The 22,919-nt window shown below is 46.5% G+C and overlaps 1 protein-coding gene and 1 long non-coding RNA gene across 2 annotated transcripts in view; both read left to right on the forward strand.

The window, feature by feature from the left end:
- The window catches only part of LOC308577068, a 107,525-nt gene that overhangs the window by 80,821 nt on the left and 3,785 nt on the right, over positions 1-22,919 (forward strand). The window lies entirely within an intron of this gene.
- DUSP4 (dual specificity phosphatase 4) lies at positions 8,003-22,619 on the forward strand. Its single transcript, XM_081176795.1, has 4 exons — positions 8,003-8,636; positions 18,600-18,736; positions 20,823-21,042; positions 21,965-22,619. The coding sequence occupies exons 1-4, from the start codon at positions 8,258-8,260 to the stop codon at positions 22,348-22,350; spliced, it is 1,122 nt and encodes a 373-aa protein (XP_081032921.1). The 5' UTR covers positions 8,003-8,257; the 3' UTR covers positions 22,351-22,619.

Below are 22,919 nucleotides of genomic sequence, written 5' to 3' on the forward strand. Positions count from 1 at the left end.
TGCGCATGCAGTTTTGCAACAATGGCATACTGTATTGTGTGATCTGTAGTATTCGCAATATGGAACCCCTGAATCATCATGAGACAAGCAGATCCATGAGTATATTTCAAGTGCACCACAGGAGTTTTAGTGGAAAAGTAATTTAAAACATGTGAATGAGCTGACATAACAAGACAAGAGGATGTCTACTTTTAGACATATTAATGGAGGCAAGGTCCAAATGGACCCCCCCAAGTTCAGAGGCAGTATATCTGTGAGTCCTGGATACATTCTGGCACTAGTGGAATAATCTATCAAGGATTTGAATTATAACATGTTAGGGTTTCCATGGGCAAAAATATACAGTTGAACTTCTAATAGAAGCTTTATATAGGGACACGGGTGGCGCTATGGGTTAAACCACAGAGCCTAGGACTTGCCGATCAGAAGGTTGGTGGTTCGAATCCCCGCGATGGGGTGAGCTCCCGTTGCTCGGTCCCTGCTCCTGCCAACCTAGCAGTTCGAAAGAACATCAAAGTGCAAGTAGATAAATAGGTACCACTCCGGCGGGAAGGTAAACGGCGTTTCCATGCGCTGCTCTGGTTCACCAGAAGCGGCTTAGTCATGCTGGCCACATGACCCGGAAGCTGTACGCCGGCTCCCTCGGCCAACAAAGCGAGATGAGCGCCGCAACCCCAGAGTCGGTCACGATTGGACCTAATGGTCAGGGGTCCCTTTACCTTATATAGGGTTGCCACATTTCAAAAAATACAAACCAGGACAACCCGAAAGTTGTTGAGCTTTGACTTGCCAAAGATCTAGGACAAAGCGCCGCCTATCAGAAATTCCCCCTAGATGTCAATTTCGCCTTTGAAATCCTGGTAATGTCCAGGAAAATCTGGACATATGGCAGCCCTACTTTATAAAAAGTTATGGTGGGCAAGAAGGAGGAGGAGGAGGAGGAGGAGGAGGAGGAGGAAGTAATTTCAGAATTGTGCTGTTCTTTTATTTCTTGTATTATATTTTTATTGTACAGACAAAGGACCATATTCCAGAGTGGCTAAAAAAAAATACATAGGCCTTTACAAATTTTAAAAATCACACAAATCATGTGAGTGAAAGTGTGGACCGGAGGGAGAGCCAATATGACAGTGCCAGAATAATGTGGTGAGGCTGATCTTGCTCAGACAGGAACTGTGCAATTCCTTAGGGTGGGATATTTCATTAAAATAATAACAATAAAGAAATGGTGCAATTCCTTGGTGGCTCTGTCAGCTGGCAGATGCCATCGTGCCCTTTCGCTTGTTTCCACATTCCCGGGGCATGTGGACATTTGGAGCAGAGTTCTTGATCTGTCTTGCCCAATCTAGCCTGCAATCCTAACCCCACTTACCTGGGAGTAAGCCCCATTGAATTCAGTAGGATTTGCTGCTGAGTAGATAGTTAGCCTTGCAGCCTTGGCAAGGAAGCCTTCTTCAGTAACCAAGTATATATTAACCTAGGGGTAGGGAACCTCAGGTCAGGGAGCTCAATGCGGCCCTCAAAGCCTTTCCGTCTGGCCCTTAGAACTGTCCTAAGGCCACACCAATCATTGTCCCTGCTTTGCATCCAGAGTTTTTGCCTGGCTGGAGTGTGTTGCTGAACTTTGTTCACGCCTCCTGTTTGCCTGGATGAAAGGTGTGTGTGTGTGTGTGTGTGTGTGTGTGTGTGTGTGTGTGTGTGTGTGTACACAAACTGCCCCAGCGTCCAAAGTTAAGATCTGCATTGGTTACTCTGCTTTCTTTTACCTCTTGCTGCCCACAACTTGCACAGCCCTATTTATTCCCTCCTCTGCGGGTTTCACTATCTGCGTGTCAAAGGCCCGAAAGGGTCAAGTCCAGGCAAGAACTGCTGGTCCAACCTCAGCAGAGTCAAGTTTGGGATGAGAAAAATGCAAGTGTTTGCACGAATATGGAATATTGATTGAGGCAGGAGGCTTTCGGGTGTCATCAAACTGCCCTGGGATAAACAGCAGGCAGCAGGACAATTTCGCAAGGTCCATCTTCACCAAGCACGTGGCAAGATGATGGCAGAGGTAGATCAGGTTCACTTTGTAAGAAGAAAAGAGTGATGGACTTTGCTATCAGCTCCTTCATTGTTCTTGTGATGTCTGTTTTGGGAAAATGCATCAGGAATATCTTTTCTTCCCCCTACTAAATCTACTCAAAGCAACTGCCAAAGTGAAGGTAGGAGTGCATACCCAGAGATCAGAGCTCACTGCCCACCCACTCCTGCCCCACATTTGCAGCTTGAGCCAGTCTCCTTCCACACTTCCAGAGAATGTTTGACAGACAATCTGGTCTTTCTCCACATGCCCCACATTACCTCCACCTTTTCACCAATGTATCTTGAAAGGAATTTGGTAGGTTTCTGCAATCATGTCCCTTGTTGCCTTATATCTGAAAGCAACAATATTGGGATCATTCTTTTTTAAAAAAAATTGAAATGAAATTGAAAAGTGATATGAGCTGGTGGTGAGATGTGAGAACTTAGCTGGTCACTATGGCTCAGAGTCAGCTTCTGTTGCAGACAAGCAGAACCAGTTTTCCCAGAGCTCAAGTCTGAACAGAATTAGGTATGTCTGTTGAAAATGGGGCAATGCACTTGCAGAGTGCGGCGACTCCCTTGTTTATTTATTATTAAATTTTGGTTAATGTCAGAGTGATGTGGCTTCTAGGAACTGGCAAAAAGCTCCTTGTTCTACCACTAACATCTCCCATACCCTCCACCATTTATGTGATGAAAATAAGAAACACCTTCTTCTTCTCCTTCTTCTCCTTCTCCTCCTCCTCCTTCTTCTTCTTCTTCTTCTTCTTCTTCTTCTTCTTCTTCTTCTTCTTCTTCTTCTTCTTCTTCTTCTTTATATCCCGCCCATCAGACTGGGTTGGTTCAGCCACTCTGGGCAGCTTCCAACATATACAAAAACATAATAAAACATTAAAAAACTTCAGCCTTCAGATGCCTTGGGTCCTGGATAACTCCAAACCCTCCAACATTTCTCCAATGACAATAGGGACGTCCTAAGGAAAACCAGGGCATTCGGGATCAAATCTGAAACCGGGACGTCTTCTGTAAATCTGAGACTTGTCCCTGGAAAATAGAGACCGTCGGAGGGTGTAATCTCCTCCCATCCGCTCTGGGTGCTGCTGCAGTAGCTATCACAGCTACAGAGGTTTTTTAAGATCAAATGTTGGCCAAAGGCAGAGACAAGGTAGATTAGGTTGTATTGGCCCACTCAAGAACAGAAGCGGGCAGAATCTGGGCAGATCACGGCTGAGGATCGTGAATCGGGTAGCTCCAAAAGTGAACTCAGTGACAGAATATATTTTCCTGGTTGGCTCTCAAGACTGTGGGCTCTTCCACATTGTTGGATTTTGTGCTGCATGGGGCACAGAATGCCCTTTCCTGAAATGGATTGTGGAAAGTAACACAGACATTCAAGAGCTTGATTTTAAATACAGTGGTACCTTTGGTTACAAACTTAATTCCTTCCGGAGGTCCGTTCTTAACCTGAAACTGTGCTTAACCGGAAGCACCACTTTAGCTAATGGGGCCTCCCGCTGCCACCATGCCACCGGAGCACGATTTCTGTTCTCATCCTGAAGCAAAGTTCTTAACCGAGGTACTATTTCTGGGTTAGTGGAGTCTGTAACCTGAAGCGCATGTAACCTGAAGCATATGTAACCCGAGGTACCACTGTATGCTGTTCTATTCCAAGCTGTTTCTAGCTGTCCTTGAAGACTTCTATATCTCTTTGATTTCAGTGGTGGGAATTAAACACACATTTTGTAACTTTCCCTGGTTGAAACCAATGGGTGGTATTCAATTAAGTTTTGCTCAGAGCAGACACACAAAAGTTAATGAATATGACTAAGAGTTCTTTATTTCAACAGGTCCACTCTGAGTGAAATTTAGGCTGTGTACCCACAATACCTTTGGAGCACATGCTTTCTTTCAAAGAATTCTGGGCAATGTAGTTTACCCTTCATGGAGTTACAATTTCCAGCAATCCCTAACAAACTCCAATACCCATAATTCTTTGAGGGGGGAATGTACTTCAAATGTGCTTTAAAAGGGTAGTAGTATGTACACAGCATTAGTTGAATACTACCCTTCAGAACTTAAAAGTGCTCACATAAGATGCATGCATTTATATCATAACATTTACACACACACAGTGGTACCTTGGTTCTCAAACGCCTTGATACTCAAAAACCTGGAACCCAAACACTGCAAACCTGGAAGTGTTCCAGTTTGCGAACTATTTTGGAAGTTGAATGTGCTCTGTTTTGAGTGTTACACTGACGATCTGAGTGTCTGTCTGTTTTTGCTATTTATTTTGCATTTTTGTTTTTGTGGCTTTTTCTTTTGTGACTGTGTGGAACCCAGTTCAGCTATTGATTGATTGATTGATTGATTGATTGATTGTGTGACTGCAGTACATTGTTTACTGCTTTCGTTTTATGGATCAGTGGTCTCGTTAGATAGTAAAATTCATGTTAAATTGCTGTTTTAGGGGCTGTTTTTAAAAGTCTGGAACGGATTAATCCATTTTGTATTACTTTCTATGGGAAAGCATGCCTTGGTTTTGGAATGGACTTCTGGAATGGATTAAGTTTGAGAACCAAGGTACCACTGTATATAAAAGCTATCATGGTACATATTAAATCTATATACATTTATATGCATTCGTTTCAGACTGGAAGTTCAACAGTTTCCTCTTCATTATAGATTTGTGAGCGATGTGGCTCTCCTCATAAGCACCTTTCTTTACTTTCCCTGAGAGACTGATGAGAACTCTGTGCACGCTATAATTACTAGGTGCGGAAAGGAACCTCCTTGCTTTGTGAAATTTCAATACGAATCCCCGAGGTAATTACTATTTATGGTGTACGAGAGAGTAACACATCACTGTGGCAAACCACGTGACTTCCTAAAACGTAACTGCTATGAATCGACCTGAACTTTCCCATCGCCTCAAAAGAGTCAAAGTCGCTCCCTCGGGGAAAAAGAGCGCAAGCTAGCTTATGACAGAAGTTGCAGAACAGGTGCTGAAAACATTCTCACGCGCTCCGAGGTTAATAAGACAAGGCCTCAGCATGAGAGCAGGCTTTCTTCAAAGCGATAGCTGACATTTCTGAAAAGTTTGTTTATGTGTTTGTTCTGCTCTCCAAACGAAGACATATATTGTGGGTTTAGGTCAGGAATAGCAAGGACGATAAAAAAAAGCACAGACACCCAGCAATTTCAGGTTTCACTTAAATCTAACCTGGCAATTAAATGTTAAGTAATGTAATATTATCTATACTGCCTGATAAGCACATATTCTCTGCTCCTCAGAAATCCTGACTGCTTCATTTCCGTGAAAATATTTAGTAAATTATGTCTTCATCCGCACACGCCTAATTCTGTTTTTTCAGTGTTTCAGGCTTTGAGCCAAAGGCAAAGAGTTATTTAGCTCTTGATGTTTGGCTTACACGCACCTAGCCAGGCAGCTCCCCAAATAAGTACCTGGAAGTATTCTTTTACTGGCTTCCTCACTATAGTCTCTAGCCAGACATCTGAGAAATATCTCAGTTTGTAGCAGCTGAAGAAACAAGGGTTGTGAAGCTCAAAACTGAGTGCTTGAATGCAGCCAACATTAAGTATTTTTAAGGACCAGTGATTTCACGGGGAGACATCTAAGTATTTGGATTGTGTCCTTGTTTGGCCTCTATCCATCGTTACTTTCTACAAAAAGATGAGCCAGTTCAGAAGCCTGCCAGGAAGCCATGCCCTTTCAAGATGTCAAAATCCTGTGGAAGGTCAGTTCACATGGGCTTTCGTGTGCTCATGTGATTCAGTCTCCTCATTCATGAACGAAGTGCCGCCTAGGACTGAGTGTGCCTTTAAAGTGAAATTAAGGTATTAAAAATGTATTGGGCAACATGACATCTTAATTAAATTATGCAATAGGAAGATCATCTTATCCAGGGAGTTTTGGGCGAGAAGCCAGGAGTGCAGATTATTCAGTCCCACGTTCAAATCTTTTCAAGTCTCTCTTCTGACAAACTCTGAAAGTGCAGAGACCTCTGGGGTGTTTTGTTTTGTTTTGAACAATTACTGTGTCTCAGCTTAGGTCCAAATTAAAGATAACAGGAAAGGTGCGTATTTTGTGTATATTTTTTCTTGGTTAAATAGCAGCAAATCAGGACAACTGAGTGGGGGAAACGGATGGTGGTAGGCAACTCTTTCACAGAGTGTGGTGGTCCTGGTGAAAACCCATCTCCTCCAGGAGTGAGCTGTCATTGGCCCCAATACTGGCAAGGAATTGGGATGCAATCCGGCCGCGAGAGTTCTAATAGCAAAAGGATGGAAGACTGAAGAAACCCCCAACTAAAGAGTCATGGCAAGAAAAATTGATGGACTATGCAGAACTGGCAAAACCGACATATAAGCTATGGGACAAGGATAACTGTGACTTTAAAGATGAATGGGAACCCTTTAGAAAGTATTTGAAGACACAACAAAGCGAACTGGACTCCTTGGCTGGCTTTGAATAAACATTCACAAACTTTTTATTGATAATAATCAGCTATATAGTTTGAGATTCTATACAACTTTGTAACATGCAGAAAACAGCATTCTCAGAGAAACCAAAGACTGGAACTGAGGGAAGCCGTGTGTGTGTGTGTGTGTGTGTGTGTGTGTGTGTGTTGGAGGGTGGGGAAAGGGAGGAAAAATGGGGGGGATAAGGATGATATGTTTTTGGATAATATGTTTTGTTTTAATTTTGAATATTTTAAATTTTTTTTAAAGGAAGAAATTGGGACGCAATCTACTAAATTTGGCTGGATGTGGACTAGGCAAAATTCGGCATCATGAGGCATCAATGAAATAAACAATAAAAAGATTTATTCAGTATCAGGTTCAAATCTTATTATTATTTTATAGGACAGTACTTTAAAATATTAATGATTAAGTGGTGTACAATAAAATGCAAGACCAACAAATATAACCAGTCAGCAGTGGGGGGGTTTTTTATGGACAACCCTAAGTTGTTGTGCTTTTTTAGGGGGGAGCCAAAGATGTTTATGGGGAGAAACAAAAACTTTTTTTGAGGGGGGGGGCGCTTCTCCGCCCAATTGCCTCGCCGCCGCTTGGCTGCGGCCCTATTACAACGCTGCCTCCGTCGCGCTGCCCGAAGCCTGACACTACTACAGCTACAAAAGAGGTGCCGGAACTCAGTTCTGGCTGGGGGAAAAGACACCACCCTGCCAATCAGTAAAGTATTATAAATACTATTTAATACGACTAGAATAGACTGGAAAAAGTCAAGCTACTATCCTAACCATGCCCCATGGAATTCAGTTGCTTTTAATCCCAGGTAAGTGGCGTTTGGACTGTAGTATCTAACCCAGGAATGCTGAGAATTTTAGAAACGTGCATCGAAAAGTAAAGATTGGCGACACATGCCTGATGTCAGGGCGGAAGTTATTCGACAGATGGAAGGGTCAGGTCCTCCCCGCCTCCCACTTCACTGGAAGTGGCTTTTTCCTGTTTAAAAAGGGTGGCGATGTACCAATTCGGGCCTCTCATTTCTACCTGAGAAGCGCCCCGCCACATGCAAGTGCGCGCGCCCATTAGAAAGCCAAAAATAACCCCAAACCCGGCGCCAGGATGTGCGCGCAGCTGAGGCCGTGACCCGGCGCTGCTTTCCACGAAAAACCTGACGCAGCAGCAAACAAACGAACGAACCAAGTGCCAGAGTGACAGAGAAAGCCAGGAAGCGGGCCCTTGAGTTGCTCGGGTGTTCCCTTTTTCCGCCGCCCCTCCGCGCTCCACTTCCCATTCACAAAGCCTGGGGCCGCCGCCAGGAGAACGCGCCTCCTTCCTTTCCCTCCCGCCCCTCCTCCTCCTCTATTATTATTATGAATGGAACGCGCGCACAAGCGCCGGGGCCGCGTTCGATTCCTCCCATTGTGACGTCGCGCGTTCCATTCAAGGCGAGCGGAGGCAAGAATGGGGCCCGGCGGCGGGGAGAGGGAAAGCCGAGCCGGGAGGGCGGGGCGAGGTAGTAAAAGCGACCCTCCCACGCGCTCCGGAGGGCGCGCGGCCAGCACCGCCGTCGCCACCAGCGGCAGCAGCAGCAGCTGCGCTTCCTTCTCCGCGGCCGCGCTAGGGCCGCGCGCAAGAGGAGCGCGCTAAGGCCCGTGTCCCGCAGCAGCAGGAGGGAGAGGGAGGTTGCGCGGCGGCGGCCATGGCGGAGCTGCGCGAGATGGAGTGCGTGGGGCTGCAGCGCCTCCTGCACGGCGGGGGCTCCGGCCAGGGCGGCAAGTGCCTTCTGTTGGACTGCAGGCCTTTCCTGGCGCACAGCGCGGGCCACATCCGCGGCGCGCTCAACGTGCGCTGCAACACCATCGTCCGGCGCAGGGCCAAGGGCTCCGTCAGCCTGGAGCAGATCCTGCCGGCCGACGACGAGGCGCGCGCCCGCCTCCGCTCGGGGCTCTACTCGGCCGTGGTGGTGTACGACGAGCGCAGCGGGCGGGCGGAGGCGCTGCGGGAGGACAGCACCGTGGCGCTGGTGGTGCGGGCGCTGCGCCGGGACGCGCAGCACGCCGACATCTGCCTGCTGAAAGGTGAGCGGGCACCTTCCCTAATTGGCTGGGGGTTTTATTTATGTTAAGTGGTGAATTAATAGCTTTAATTTAATAATGTGAAGATCTAAGGATGCTAATGTTTAAATTTTACAAGAACTGTGGTTTGGAAAACCGTTAAAAGGATATGCAATGAAATCCAGCCAAGGGGAAGCGAGGAAGTCACTTAACAATGTTAATAAGTGTAATTTTCAATAAGGCTATGATTTTTTTTTTGTCTTATGTGTTTGTTTGTTTGTTTATAATGTTGTGAAAACCAATAAAAAAAATTTGGGGGGAAAAATGAAAGGTGAGCGGGGGTGGCCCAAGACCTCCGGGGAGGAGGAGTTGTGCGGATCCAGCCAAGAGCACGAAAGAATGGGCCACTGCTGTTAACCAGAAGGTTGGTGGTTCGAGACCACCCAGGGGTGGCTGTGAGCAGGATTCCTGCATTGCAGGGGGTCGGACTAGATGACCCTTGGGGTCCCTTCCAACGCTACCATTCTGTGAATCGTGCCTGCGCACTTCTCTCTGACACCCGTGTTGCCCAGCAAGAGCGCCTCTTCGGGCAATGCGTGTCTCCCACCACATGCAACTCCCATTTCAAGCCCTGAGAGTGGAAGCTTCCCGACCTGGCTTGAACCCCGGGAACAACACTCTTTCGTTAAGGTAGGGCTCAGATTGGCTCCCCAACCCTCGCCTACTCCCTTCCCTCGCTGCCAAACTGCGCGGGCGATCCCTTCCCCATGCAGGCAGCTCCACCTAGTAGGAAGAGATTTCTTTCGGCAAGAGACAGCCTTGATTCTGTCCTGTGTGCAGCGCCGTGCACTCTGCGTGTGCCACGCATTAATGGCGCAGGCTCCGTAACCGTGAGGTTTTGCACCCATTTCTCCCTCCCTCAGATGTGCTTCTTAAATACTATGCAATACTCAGAAAAAAGAGGGAGTTATTAGCACCCTCTTGCAACCTCCTTCACATCCGTCCCAGCCAGGGAGTGCGGGTAGCGGGAGTCTCTTTCACGGTCCCTCCTGGTGTGGTCTTTGGAAACAGTAGACTGAATTGTATCCGGAGATTGTTTCCTGCCCATCTGACCTGTCATCTGGGCTGTGTGTGTGTGTGCGTGTGTGCGTGTGCGTGTGTGCATGAAGGCTGCTGGTGACCTTTTGAACTGCAAAAGCTCTGGGTGGGTGGAAAGATCCTGGTTTATTGTCCCAGGAACGGCCTCTCCCTTCTCGGGACTTAGGAATGCATCCTCAAGGATTAAAAAAAAGGAACAAAGCAACACACAGCCTTGATACCATGCCTGGGTATATGTATTCATGTGCCCTGGAAGGATATTTGCACCAGTTTCTGTAGAAAAATGGCACCAGCTCCTGAGAACGATGTAGAGGAAGCATTGCAAGCTAGTGGAGGATTTTTCTTATTTTGCAAACGTGCAAAGCTGCGTTTATAACCCTGGTCAGGGCCTAACCTTTTAATGGAGGCCGTGTTTTGAATTCCACAAGGGCTGAGAAGCATCCATAGATAGCATAGGCTGTCTTTGGCTGATGAGTCTTTTGCCTCCTCTTCCTACAGCAGAGGGACCAGCTCATCTTCTCCCCTTGGGGCATCTCATCTGCTCCCTCCCAGTTGCCTGTGCGTCCTGCCTTAGGGACCTCTGCTGCTCACTCACATGCGACATGCTTTGGGGACTAAGATGGATTTGCAGGCAGGAGCTGTGCTGGAGGGCTGGTGATCTGGCCTCCTGGTGCCTATCCCTGATCTGTTCTGTCAGATACAGTGTGGTCCATTCAGCCGAATATTGTTGCCTTTTGACCAGGCCTTGGGCCCAGGTATTTCCTGGAAAGGTATGAGCCATGGTCTCTCTCTGTGTTTCAAGTCACTTTTGAGAGTGAGGTTGGCTCAGAAATAAACAAATACCTGGTTGTGATCTTAAGCCTGTGGTTTGCAAAGGTTGTGCTGAACGTTGCTGCTCTGGCAGTCTGCGAAGAACAAGCAGTACATATCTTCTTCCTTTTCGCCTATACTCCATGATGCTTGAAAAAATTCTGACTACATCCTTATGGTCTAAATCAGGCATAGGCAAACTCCGGCCCTCCAGATGTTTTGGAACTACAATTCCCATCATCCCTGACCACTGGTCCTGTTAGCTAGGGATGATGGGAGTTGTAGTCTCAAAACATCTGGAGGCCCCGAGTTTGCCTATGCCTGGTCTAAATATTTCTGGAATTTAGTTGTTGCAGAAAACCTAGCACGTAGGTTACAGGTCTATGGGACGGGTAGATCCACATAATTTCTATTCAGTATGGTGGGATTTTATTTCATATAGTTTCGTTTTAGATTTACATGTGTCTCGCCACGTGACATCGAGAGAAATATGGTTGTCATGATTTTCGATTGAGTGTTGCTATTTAATATGTTTAGGTTTGGTATGCAATGCTTTTAGTTGGAGACGTTATTGAACTTTTGCTCGTTTACCTGTCTCTGTGGTTCCATAATAATTTGAAAATGAATAAAAAATACATGAAAAAGAAGATTCCGATTTAAAACTATGATGCCATATATCCAGATTGGTCATTGACCGTATTAAAGATATTTGAATTAAAAGTTATATCCAGATTATTGGTTTCTTTCGGGGCTTTCACTGCATCAACTTTTACTGCTGAAGAGGCAAGCTGCTGATCCGTTTTATATTTTAGCATTTAAAAATGATTAGTGGGCTTCAGCACGTGGTAAAACCAAACAAACCTAGATGTCTTGCTTTTTTCTGCAGTTGTTTTAATTGCTGTGTTGGGGACCGCCTCAGTGTATACTGGGGGCTAGTGGTGGTCCTAGATTGGGTAATTGAATGCTGAAATAGATTGGGTCAAACAAAATAACAAAAGATCCTTTGCAATTTAAATTGGGCTCCAGGACACATTTGGATTTTGAGTGAGTGCTGTGGACACCACTCTCTCCTTCCCTCTCTTATCACCTCCCCTCCTCTCCCGGAAAACTCATGCTCACACACATAACTTTTCTCTCTTTGCAATTTCAAGTGATCTTGGTAAATGTCGGATCTGGTAGCTTAATCTGAGTCTTGAAAAGCAGGAAGAACAGAGAGAGGAAGTGGGAAAGAAGGCCACTCTTCGGACTTCCTCTTTCAGCTCTATGTACTTTTCAAAGGAGAAAGAGATAACCACCTATCACCAAGTGGGGAGGGGGGGGGGCTCTGAGACTTTGCTGGTGGGAGACTTTAAAGCTGCCCTTGTGTTCACAGATTCCCCATTGGCAACCCCAATTGGTTTGGTACAGAGGCAAAAAAACAATGCTGTCCAGGGTTGTAAAGACTGCAGAGAGAATAATTGGGTGCACTCTTCCCACCTTAGATCAAATCTATACTGTCAGGTGCCATAAGAAAGTGGCAGAGATAGCGCAGGATAGTACGCACCCCGGAAATGATCTCTTTCAGCTTCTGCCTTCTGGAAGAAGGTATAGGGTTATAAAGGCCAGGACTAGCCGCCTGAAAAACAGTTTCTATGCAAATGCAATTCTGGTTCTAAATGCAGCATAAGGGGTCTCTATAGTATAGTGTATTTTAAAATGGTGTTTCAGAGTTTTTAGGGGGGGTTGAATGTTTTATGTAGTTTTTCAGTTTCATTGTTCTGCATGGGACAATGACAATAAAGATATCGTATATATTTAAGTGCAAAAACAAACTTGCCTGTTACGGCAAGTAACAATAAACCATATTCCAACAAATACAATGAATTATCACAATTTTTAGCCATGTTAGCGGCTGTTTCTGGGAATGATTCGCTTATTCAGTTTGCCTTTTGCTTTTATGCTTAAAAATTACGGTCAGACTAGAGTTACAAAAGTAGGGAAAGAGGTAGAAATAGAAATAAGTTGTATTATATAGAGACAAACAAAAGTCAGCTTTGAAAGGCATTTGTGCGGAGATTAATTTTTCAAGCATGATGGCTCCTTTGGATATTTGACCGTCAAGTAATAACCAGCGGACAATATTTGATCAGCCAAGTGACCAGTGTGCAAATCTCGGGTGATCATCCAGATCGCTGTTTAAGTTTTAGTGTCTTAGGGCGATGGATTTGTCACTTAACCCGTGAATCAGCTGAGGGACTGCTGCTCTGAAGCTCCATGGAATTCCTGTCTTTCTTTCCTTTGGCTCAATAGGAAACAAAGTCTTACAGAGTGCACCATGTGCTGGCGATTGCTGGAAAATTGTGACACCACCATGAATGGGTGAAAAGTAATGGAAATGCTTGTGATTGCAACAGTCGTACGCAAGTGCAATTAAAACGTTTTGGGTGTTGATAAGGCCAGATCTGGGATGGATCAAGTGCAGAGTAGTTTGAAAATCCCCAAATATTTCAGAGTAATTTATATTAACAGCAGCACACATAGGCCTGCCCCCGCACTATTCATGCTTCACAGCAGTATAAAGTTTAAACTGAGTGTTCTCTCAACCGAAGCAGATAATTAAATGAGTCTTAAAAAATTTGATACACATCACAAGGAATGTATTTCAGCTTGTTCAGCTATCATTATCTGTAGTTTAGCAATGATGCTCTAGTGACAGGTCCCACTCTTAAATGCTGTCGTACATTTTGAAGCTAAGAATAAACCAAGAATCAACTGAGATTATTTTTTTTAAAAAATATATGGTTGCCACCCAGTTTAAAATCTTGGAAACTAGAGAGGTGCATGAATAAGAGCTTGAGTGGTTTCTTCAGAAACTTTGCATCTTGTGGGCTGGGACTAACAGCATTGGAAATACAGTAATGTTCAAATTTGCACAGTTCACATAATTTATTCAGGACACTGAAATTGGTTCAGCTTGCCTGGGTACAGAATTTGATCTTTAAGTATGCAACAGTACACACAACCCTGTTTATATCTGCCCAAGTTAAAGGGCTTTTTTTTAAATTGGAGAGTAGTAAATGGAGCAAATAGAGTCTCTTGTTAAGGGACGTGGGTGGTGCCGTGGGTTAAACCACAGAGCCTAGGACTTGCCGATCGGAAGGTCGGCGGTTCAAATCCCCACGACGGGGTGAGCTCCCGTTGCTCGGTCCCTGCTCCTGCCAACCTAGCAGTTCGAAAGCATACAGGCACAAGTAGATAAAGAGGTACCGCTCTGGCGGGAAGGTAAACGGCGTTTCCGTGCGCTGCTTAGTCATGCTGGCCACATGACCCAGAAGCTGTACGCCGGCTCCCTCGGCCTATAGAGTGAGATGAACGCCACAGACCCAGAGTCAGCCACGACTGGACCTAATGGTCAGGGGTCCCTTTACCTTTAGAGTCTCTTGAACATCTTATTGAATAAATCTTCCTTACTCAGGCTGGTGCATTTTGTTTGTTACTTGGTTAGCCAGTTCAACAGTCACACAAAGTACTTCTGTTTCCAGTCATGCGATCCTTTGTATGTTTGGTACCTAGTTAGATCACCCCTGGAAAATCATCCCTCCCCCCCCCCCCAATTTATATTTAATTTAAAAATTCAGTGGAGAAATAAAACGAAGGGGGAAAACCAAAAAGAAAAAAGTGCTTGCATCTGATAACAATACAATAAATGGGTATATAAGTAGTACGACTATTCCAAGGAATGTAAAATTATTAACAAGTCATGCTAATTTTTATAAATGCATTCCAAATATCATTATATTTATCCATACACAATCTGCATCTAAAAGCAATCTTGTTTGTATGTTGAGAGAGTTATCGTATCTTCTATCCATTGATCAAAGGAGACCGTAGTATTATCTCCAATGAATTGATATCAGTCTTTTGGCTGCTGTCAAACCTCCCTTTGTTGGTAGGTGGTTTAGGATAATACTACCTTTGGAGAATCATGTGTTCATGAGAGTCATGAGACCATTGGATTGCTGTTCTCTACACAGAAAGGTTTGTGTAACCCAAGTACTGAGTGCGCTCATTTGCATGCAGAATGCCAAGCAAGAAATTGATGGTTAGGTTTTGCATGGCGAGGCCCTGAACACCACCCCATGTCTTTGATAATGAAACATAGGGACACCAATATTTTGGGTTAATGAGATAAATAAGGCCACAGGTTTATTGGCTACAGATGTGAGTGGTATTGGCTTACCCACTGGAACTGAACTGGCTATATCTGACTCCCGCCCATCATGCAGGTAGTCTCCTAAGGGTCAACCATCAGGTAGTCTCCTAAGGGTCAACCATCAGGTAGTCTCCTAAGGGTCAACCATCAGGTAGTCTCCTAAGGGTCAACCATCAGTAGGGGGAGCCCTGTTGATGTACATCAACTGCGAGCTCCCCCAGGGTCCCCGATGGGGTCGTGGCATGGCCCTAGCCCATACCCGGGCTTCAGACAGGATCCACACCCCAGATCCCTTTAAGGAAATACCCTTAAAGAGGAGCAGCAAGTGAAGGCCACAACCTCCCCTCCCATCAACCAGGTTTACCAATGCCTAACTGCCAAACGCGGGTGGCGCTGTGGGTTAAATCACAGAGCCTAGGACTTGCTGATCAGAAGGTCGGCGGTTCGAATCCCCGTAACGGGGTGAGCTCCCGTTACTCAGTCCCTGCTCCTGCCAACCTAGCAGTTTGAAAGCACGTCAAAGTGCAAGTAGATAAATAGGTACCGCTCTGGCGGGAAGGTAAACGGCGTTTCCGTGCGCTGCTCTGGCTCACCAGAAGCGGCTCAGTCATGCTGGCCACATGACCCGGAAGCTGTAGGCCGGCTCCCTCGGCCAGTAAAGCAAGATAAGTTCCACAACCCCAGAGTCGGTCACGACTGGACCTAATGGTCAGGGGTCCCTTTACCTTTAACCGCCAAACCTTACAAAGTTGTGACGATTGCTACAAGGCAGGCAAAAACCACATGGCTGGTGCCAATTTGCCAAGTGGGAAAATTCCTACTGGGCCCCCTCAACCGGCGACCAACCGTAGTCCATAGCAAGGCCAAGATGGCGAACGCATGAAAATAGGGTGGGAGATCTGATGCAGGAACCTTGTGGACGTTTAAATCCGGTAAGCCACGCCCCACGGTCGACCCGATTGGTCGGCTGTGGGGTGTGATATGGGCGGCATCGCCACGACCCCCGCTGTACATGGGGGCTGCTCGTGGCCAGTCTGCAACTCCGGCCCCTTGGGAAGGTGAGCGGTTTTCCCAGAACAAAGTTTCTGATCTTTGCGGGAACGAAGGATGTTGAGGGCTTGGTAAAAGAGGAATGCATGAAATGTGGAGACAGACTGGAAGAAGACATTTCTATGGTAGAAGTATTGAGGGTCAAGGGCTGCAAGAAAGGTGGAAGTGTTGAATGGAGAGAAAGAAAGAAACAACAACAACAATCTTTATCATGGTCCAGAGACCCAACAAATTGTTACAAAGCAACACACAATTCATACAGCCTACCTCCAGGTTAAACAAGCATTTTGTTCTGAATATAGGGATCATTGGTTCTTGTTGAATGGAATTTGCAGGATTCTTTGGAGTGTGTTGGTTGGATCCAGTTCCCCAATAGTGGGAGGTGTGTTGGAGCAAGGGAGAGCAGGACATCTTTTGAATGGGACCCCCATGTTTTTAAAGGGGGGGAGACTTCAAACAATGATTTGGGAACCCCCAAATTTGGATAGGGAATGTGTGTGTGTGTGTGTGTGTGTGTGTGTGTGCATGCAATATTTGTTTTCAACAACGAAGCTTAAAGCAGTTCACAGAATGAAAATTTTAAATGCCTATTAAAAATAAATAAAACTTCAGAACATAGAAAAACAAACGAGCAAAAGGGAAGTCCCTGAAGGAAAAAGTGTAGATACTTGAAAGGGCCTCGTGTGGTTTGTGAGTCAGCTGAATGCAGAATACCAGCCAGATAGGACCCTGATAAGTGCAGTGTTTGTACCTGTTTGATATGGCAAGAATAGAGAGATTCCGTAGCACTCCATCCGTCAGGCTACGCAGCTCTTGTGATACTGGGCTGATGAGCTTATGAAGTCACATATCGTGACTGTCTGGCACTGTGATCAAAGTGGGACTTCTGCCCCTGCTCCAAAAATATCCAGGGGTGATACTAATCAAGGAATGTGAGCATTTTTGCCCCAGGGCTAGGTTTGTGAGTGTGCTAAAAAGGTTTGGGTTGGCAGATGGCGAGTTGGCACGCTAGCCAGCCAGCTTTTGTGCTTGTCCCTGAGCCCCATCGCCTTCCTCAAGTCCTCTGGCAGCTGCAGAGAACTCTGAAAATGGGTGAGTGAGACAATGGCCTCCCTCCTCCCAAGTTCTCTTGCATGCTGCTTCTTCTTCTTTGGCAATCACACGTAGCCAATTGGGAAAGAAGGAATTAGCAACAGCAACCAGAACGGAATTTTACTTTTGACTATAGAGTGGTACCTCAGGTTAAGTACTTAATTCATTCCGGAGGTCCGTTCTTCACCTGAAACTGTTCTTAACCTGAAGCACCACTTTAGCTAATGGGGCCTCCCGCTACCGCCATGCAATTTCTGTTCTCATCCTGAGGTAAAGTTATTAACCCGAGGCACTATTTCTGGGCTAGCGGAGTCTGTAACCTGAAGCATCTGTAACCTGAAGCATCTGTAACCCGAGGTGCCACTGTATTACCAACACACTCTTTCGACAAAAAAATAAAATTAAACATAGTCGAACCACGGGCACCTTTTAGACTATGTCGTTGTCCAAGCTAAAGATCACTGTGATGTGGTCCTTACCAGAGCTATTATGAGTGCCAATGACTGCTGAACAGATTAATACGTTCCACGGTGGCTATTAAGATCTTGCATGCACCATAGAACTGAAGCCAAATTCATGCAGGGCTTTGGGGACAAAGCAACAACCAACAAACCTATGGTCACGTAAAGCATACTCCATAAACACATGAGACGTAACCGGCTGTGTTCTTGGATAAATAAGATATACGATTCATAGTATCAAATTGTAAATTTCAACAGAAGTAACTCATAAAGTTCAACCAACGAACAAAGCAGAAGACCCAGTGGATCAGATCATTCTATAGTCAGTTCATTTGGGGACAAGCAGGAGTGACACGAGGGGCTATCACTGCTTTTTTCTCTTCTTCAAATCCAAAGCAAGGTCTTCCTGTGCTCTCTGCATGTGCTGGAGAAGACACCCAGCGCATAAATTCCTCCTGCCCCAAGTTAACTTCCCGTTTGCAGTAAAACGCCATGTGTTGGGCCAAGCAGTGGCGTTCCAAGGGGGCGGACTGGGCCGCTCCATGTGCCATTCCAAAAGGGGGAGGGACAAAATGCCGACCCCCGATCAGCGGCACCCCGGGGCACGCGCTGTTCACCATGCACCCACCAGGCAGCGCACCACGTGCACCAAGCCCCCTGGGATGAGTGCCGCTCCAGGTACCAGAGCAGGTTGCTTTGCCTCTGGGGCCAAGCCCTTTGAATGCAGCAGGATCAGTCCCCAGAGGGGAGAGAGGAGCTGCTGGCCACCTGGCAGCTGGATTTGTGGGCCTCTCAGCAGGTGAACTGTGGATGTGGAGAAAACAGCACTTTTTGTTAAAAGATGGATAGCGTTCGAGACCTCAGCGATAAGCAGCCTGGTCGGTGGGAAACTGTGAAGTCATCCGTAGTAAATAGAGCTTGGACAATATTTGAAAATGCAACATTGGATTCAGTGTTAGAAATTAGCCAGGTGCCAGGCGCGTTTTGCGACTGCCATGGGTCCCATTGCAAGCGCGTGGAGATCTCTGGCATCTCCATCTCCTCCTGCTTTCTTAAGCAGGTAAGCAGAAGAGGTTATTTATTGCATTTATAGGCAACCTTTTCCTCCAGGAAGTACATGGTTCACCCACCTCCTCAGTTAAGCCCTACAACGACCCTGCGAGGAAGGTTAAGAGGCTGCGATTGGCGCAAGGTCACCCAATGAGCTTCACGACCGATTGGGGGTTTGAACCCTGATCTCCCAGGTCCAACACTCTTAACACTGTGATGTTGCTTATCTTTCAGGCGGCTATGAGAGATTTCACTCGGAATATCCGGAATTCTGTGCAAAGACAAAATCTCCGACTGCTGCGTCCGTTGTGGCGACTGCAGAGTACCTTGAGCACAGCTGCAGCTCCTGTGGGACACCGCAACACGATCAGGTTGGCTTTCCGGGGCTTATATCCGTTTAAACCCTCGTTCTTGTCAGAGACCCTTGTCCGAATTGGCAATATGAATTCAGTCTCCTGGTTGGTGTATTATCCGTCTGTCCTTAAAACAACAGAGGTCTGGTTTTGCACTTTGAACAGGATCTCCGAGCCCTGGAGAATATATTCTCCATCGGAATATTTTAGAAGTGGCGAAATGGCCTGGCCTAATTTGGATAGTGGGGACGCGGGTGGCGCTGTGGGTTAAACCAGAGCCTAGGACTTGCCGATCAGAAGGTCGGCGGTTCGAATCCCCGTGACGGGGTGAGCTCCCGTTGTTTGGTCCCTGCTCCTGCCAACCTAGCAGTTCAAAAGCATGTCAAAGTGCAAGTAGATAAATAGGTACCGCTCTGGCAGGAAGGTAAACAGTGTTTCCGTGCGCTGCTCTGGTTCGCCAGAAGCGGCTTAGTCATGGTGGCCACATGACCCGGAAGCTGTCTGCAGACAGCTCCCTTGGCCAATAAAGCGAGATGAGCGCCGCAACCCCAGAGTAGGTCACAACTGGACCTAATGGTCAGGGGTCCCTTTACCATACTAATTTGGATAGTATAAGAACATGGATCAGGCCCATGCAGTCCAGCCCCCGGTTCTCACAGTGGCCAGTTGGATGCCAGTGAGAAACCAGCAAGCAGTTCCCGACTATACGTTGTGTGTGGCTGTACTAGTTCTCCCCATTCGTACTTTGTAAAAAGATGCCACTCTAATGTGGTGGTGTCCAAGTAATGCAGATGTGCATCTGGCCATGTGTCTTGCAATCCAGCAAGGAGAATGTCCAGGAACCTGCTTCTGTATATAGATCTCCCTTGCTGGGAGAAGGTGTACACCTATTGTTGTCTGCTGAACAATGAAGATGTTTTGGTACACTGTTTGGATGCAGTGGCTTCTAGTCTAGCCATGGAGCCACAAGGTTGCATCCAACCAATCAAGTTATACTTGGCGTAGACCTACTATAATTAGGGAGCCTAAGTTAGTCATGTCCATTAATTTCTAGCTCCCGAGGGTGACTAACGTGGGAGACAGTCAATAGCGATTGTTATTTCTTGTGTGGGTGTTACTGTCATGCTGGCTGACACACAGTCGTAATTCAAGAGTGCTTGGTGTTGGGATTTGAACTTGGTGGCCTTCCATTGCTTAGGAGTAGAGCAGGGATAGTCTAGCCAACACCCTCCAGATATTGTAGGTTACACCTCTCATCAGCTCCAGCCAGCACCCCCAGTCGTCAAGGACAGATGATGGAAAATGCAGTTCACAACATCTGGAGATCTTTGGAGTGGAATCTCCCAGGCCTTCCGGAACTAAAATTTTGTGGAAATGAACAAAGAACCTGCAAGTGTAGTTGCATGAATCAAAAGGGCTAGGTTTTATTAGGAGAGTTCAGATTTTCAATGAAGAGCGATGTTAAAAAGTTTCAGAATGGACAGCTTGGAAAAACTATTATTAAGTGACTCTAAAGCCAGTTAACCTTGCTGCAGGCGTGCTGTCAGCAAGTGACACAGAGTCTTGTTTGGGATAGCGGCATAATGCTCTCAAGAGAGACAGATGCCCAAGACCTGATTAGAAATTGTGCGCTCACCATTACTCAGCAAGCTAAATTGCATCACTAAATGCAATTCAGAGTGATATTCCTGCTGCACCCTTTTTGTTTTGTGTTTTTGCTCAGTCACCGTAAGCCTACAGAATATATAACACCACATAGTATAGCCAACTCCATTTCAAACCAGGCCCTCCACAGGTTTGAGGAGGAAAGCTGGGGTCCCACATCTTTAAGATCAGAAAGCTTCAAACGTAATACTATTGTGAATCTCTGGCGACGATTGAGAATCACTAGAGAATTGTGAATGGGGACAGCTGCTTATTTGTCCCTGTTGTGAGTCCAGTAATGTCACTGGCATTCGCCAGATGTGTTTTGTGCAGCTCATGAATTCTGGGAGCATCACGCATCTCTGCCTGTTCCTTTTCCTGTTGGGACTTCTCTTCTCCCTCTCTCAGTCATAGTGATCCCTCTCTTTTCTCCTTTCTTGCTTCCCCTTCCGGAGAGCAGGGTGGCCCCGTGGAAATCCTTCCGTTCCTCTTCCTTGGCAGCGCACATCACGCCGCCCGGAGAGACATGCTGGACGCCTTGAGGATCACCGCCTTGTTAAATGTTTCCTCGGACTGCCCAAACCACTTTGAAGGACATTTTCAATACAAATGCATCCCAGTGGAAGACAACCACAAAACCGACATCAGTTCCTGGTTCATGGAAGCGATTGAATACATAGGTACGTTCATCTTGGCAGGTTGGGTGGGTGAGGCAGAGATAGTGGGACACAGGCTTCAAAACCGAAGCTTGTGGGTCCAGCTCCAAACGGTGGATCAAATGTTCAGGTCTCTAGCTACTAGAGTAAACTAGAGTAAATTTACGGACTATTTGAAAAATAATTGTGATAAACAGATTACGGTAGTAGGTTGCAAGAAGTTAAGTAAGGTGAATTATTTGAAATATTGCAAAAAAAAGACAATGAGGAGAATTATTAGTTAAAGATAATTAAAGGTAATACGAAATTAAGAAATGCATAAGAAGTGATAAGAACGGAAAATCATCAGAGGTGTTGACGGAAGTCCAAAGAAAACATTGTATAAGATGAGAAGTTTTGTTGTATGAATGATAATTACAGTGGTACCTCTGGTTAAGTACTGAATTCGTTTCGGAGGTCTGTACTTAACCTGAAGCACCACTTTAGCTAATGGGGCCTCCCGCTGCTGCTGCGCCGCCGGAGCACGATTTCTGTTCTCATCCTGAAGCAAAGTTCTTAACCTGAGGTAATATTTCTGGGCTAGCGGAGTCTGTAACCTGAAGCATATGTAACCCGAGGTACCACTGTAATATGTTAAAAACTTATACAGTGGTACCTCGGGTTAAGCATTTAATTCGTTCCGGAGGTCTGTTCTTAACCTGAAGCACCACTTTAGCTAATGGGGCCTCCTGCTGCCGCTGCGCTGCCGGAGCACAATTTCTGTTCTCACCCTGAAGCAAAGTTCTTAACCTGAAACACTATTTCTGGGTTAGCGGAGTCTGTAACCTGAAGCGTATGAAACCCGAGGTACCACTGTATATCCTTGCACAGTCCTGGCTGTCGAAGGATTCTTGTCTGTTGACATTGCTTCCTTCCTATTCTGACCTTTCTGCTTTGCTCCCCCCAGACTCCGTGAAGGCCTGTCACGGCCGCGTCCTAGTGCACTGCCAAGCAGGCATTTCCCGATCGGCGACCATCTGCCTGGCCTACCTGATCATGAAGAAGCGGGTGAAGCTGGAGGAAGCCTTTGAGTTTGTCAAGCAACGCCGGAGTATCATCTCCCCCAACTTCAGCTTCATGGGACAGCTCCTCCAGTTCGAGTCCCAGGTTCTGGCTACGTCGTGTGCCGCCGAGGCCGCCAGCCCGTCGGGGACGCTGAGGGAAAGGGGGAAGAGCTCCTCCACGCCCACCTCCCAGTTCGTCTTCAGTTTCCCGGTCTCGGTGGCTGTGCACTCCACTGCCGGCAGCCTCCCTTACCTGCACAGCCCCATCACCACTTCTCCCACTTGCTAGAGGAGGCCTCTGTGGGTTGCGCCCGGGGGTGACCCAAGGACAGAAAGCCGGGCAGCCCCGTTGGCCACCGATAATGGCAATAACGTACTCTGCCCACCCAGCAGCCCATCAGAGTCCACCCAGAGACAGAGCAATAACAGCTACCCTTGCAGCTGGAATATTCGGGTGGGGAGAGGGAGGCGGCTGCAGCATGTCTTTTTGTGGCAAGATGACTTACCTCATTTTTTAAAGTATATATATAATATATAAAAACGTTTGAAATTGTGAAATCGTCACGTTCTGGTGTGTGGGGAAGAGTGAGGGAGACGCACGCCCTGAGACAGGTGGAGGGAGCTCACTGTGTTGCCAATGTTCCTCTTGGTTTATTTCCCCAGCTGGTTCCTGATGCGTATAGGATGCGTATACAGCATGGGGTTTGAAGCCACAGCTTCTCAAAGTGCCTGGTTTTTGGTTGCTGCTGCTATTATTTCTTCTTATTATTATTTATTAAGAGGCCCAGGGTGGTTTTGAAGTAGGAGAAAGGGGTGGCTATTACCTCACAAAGCCGTTCTTGGATTCCACCGAAGCAG

This window comes from Podarcis bocagei (assembly GCF_964188305.1).
Source record: "Podarcis bocagei genome assembly, chromosome: 17".
NCBI classification, from domain to species: Eukaryota; Metazoa; Chordata; class Lepidosauria; order Squamata; family Lacertidae; genus Podarcis; species Podarcis bocagei.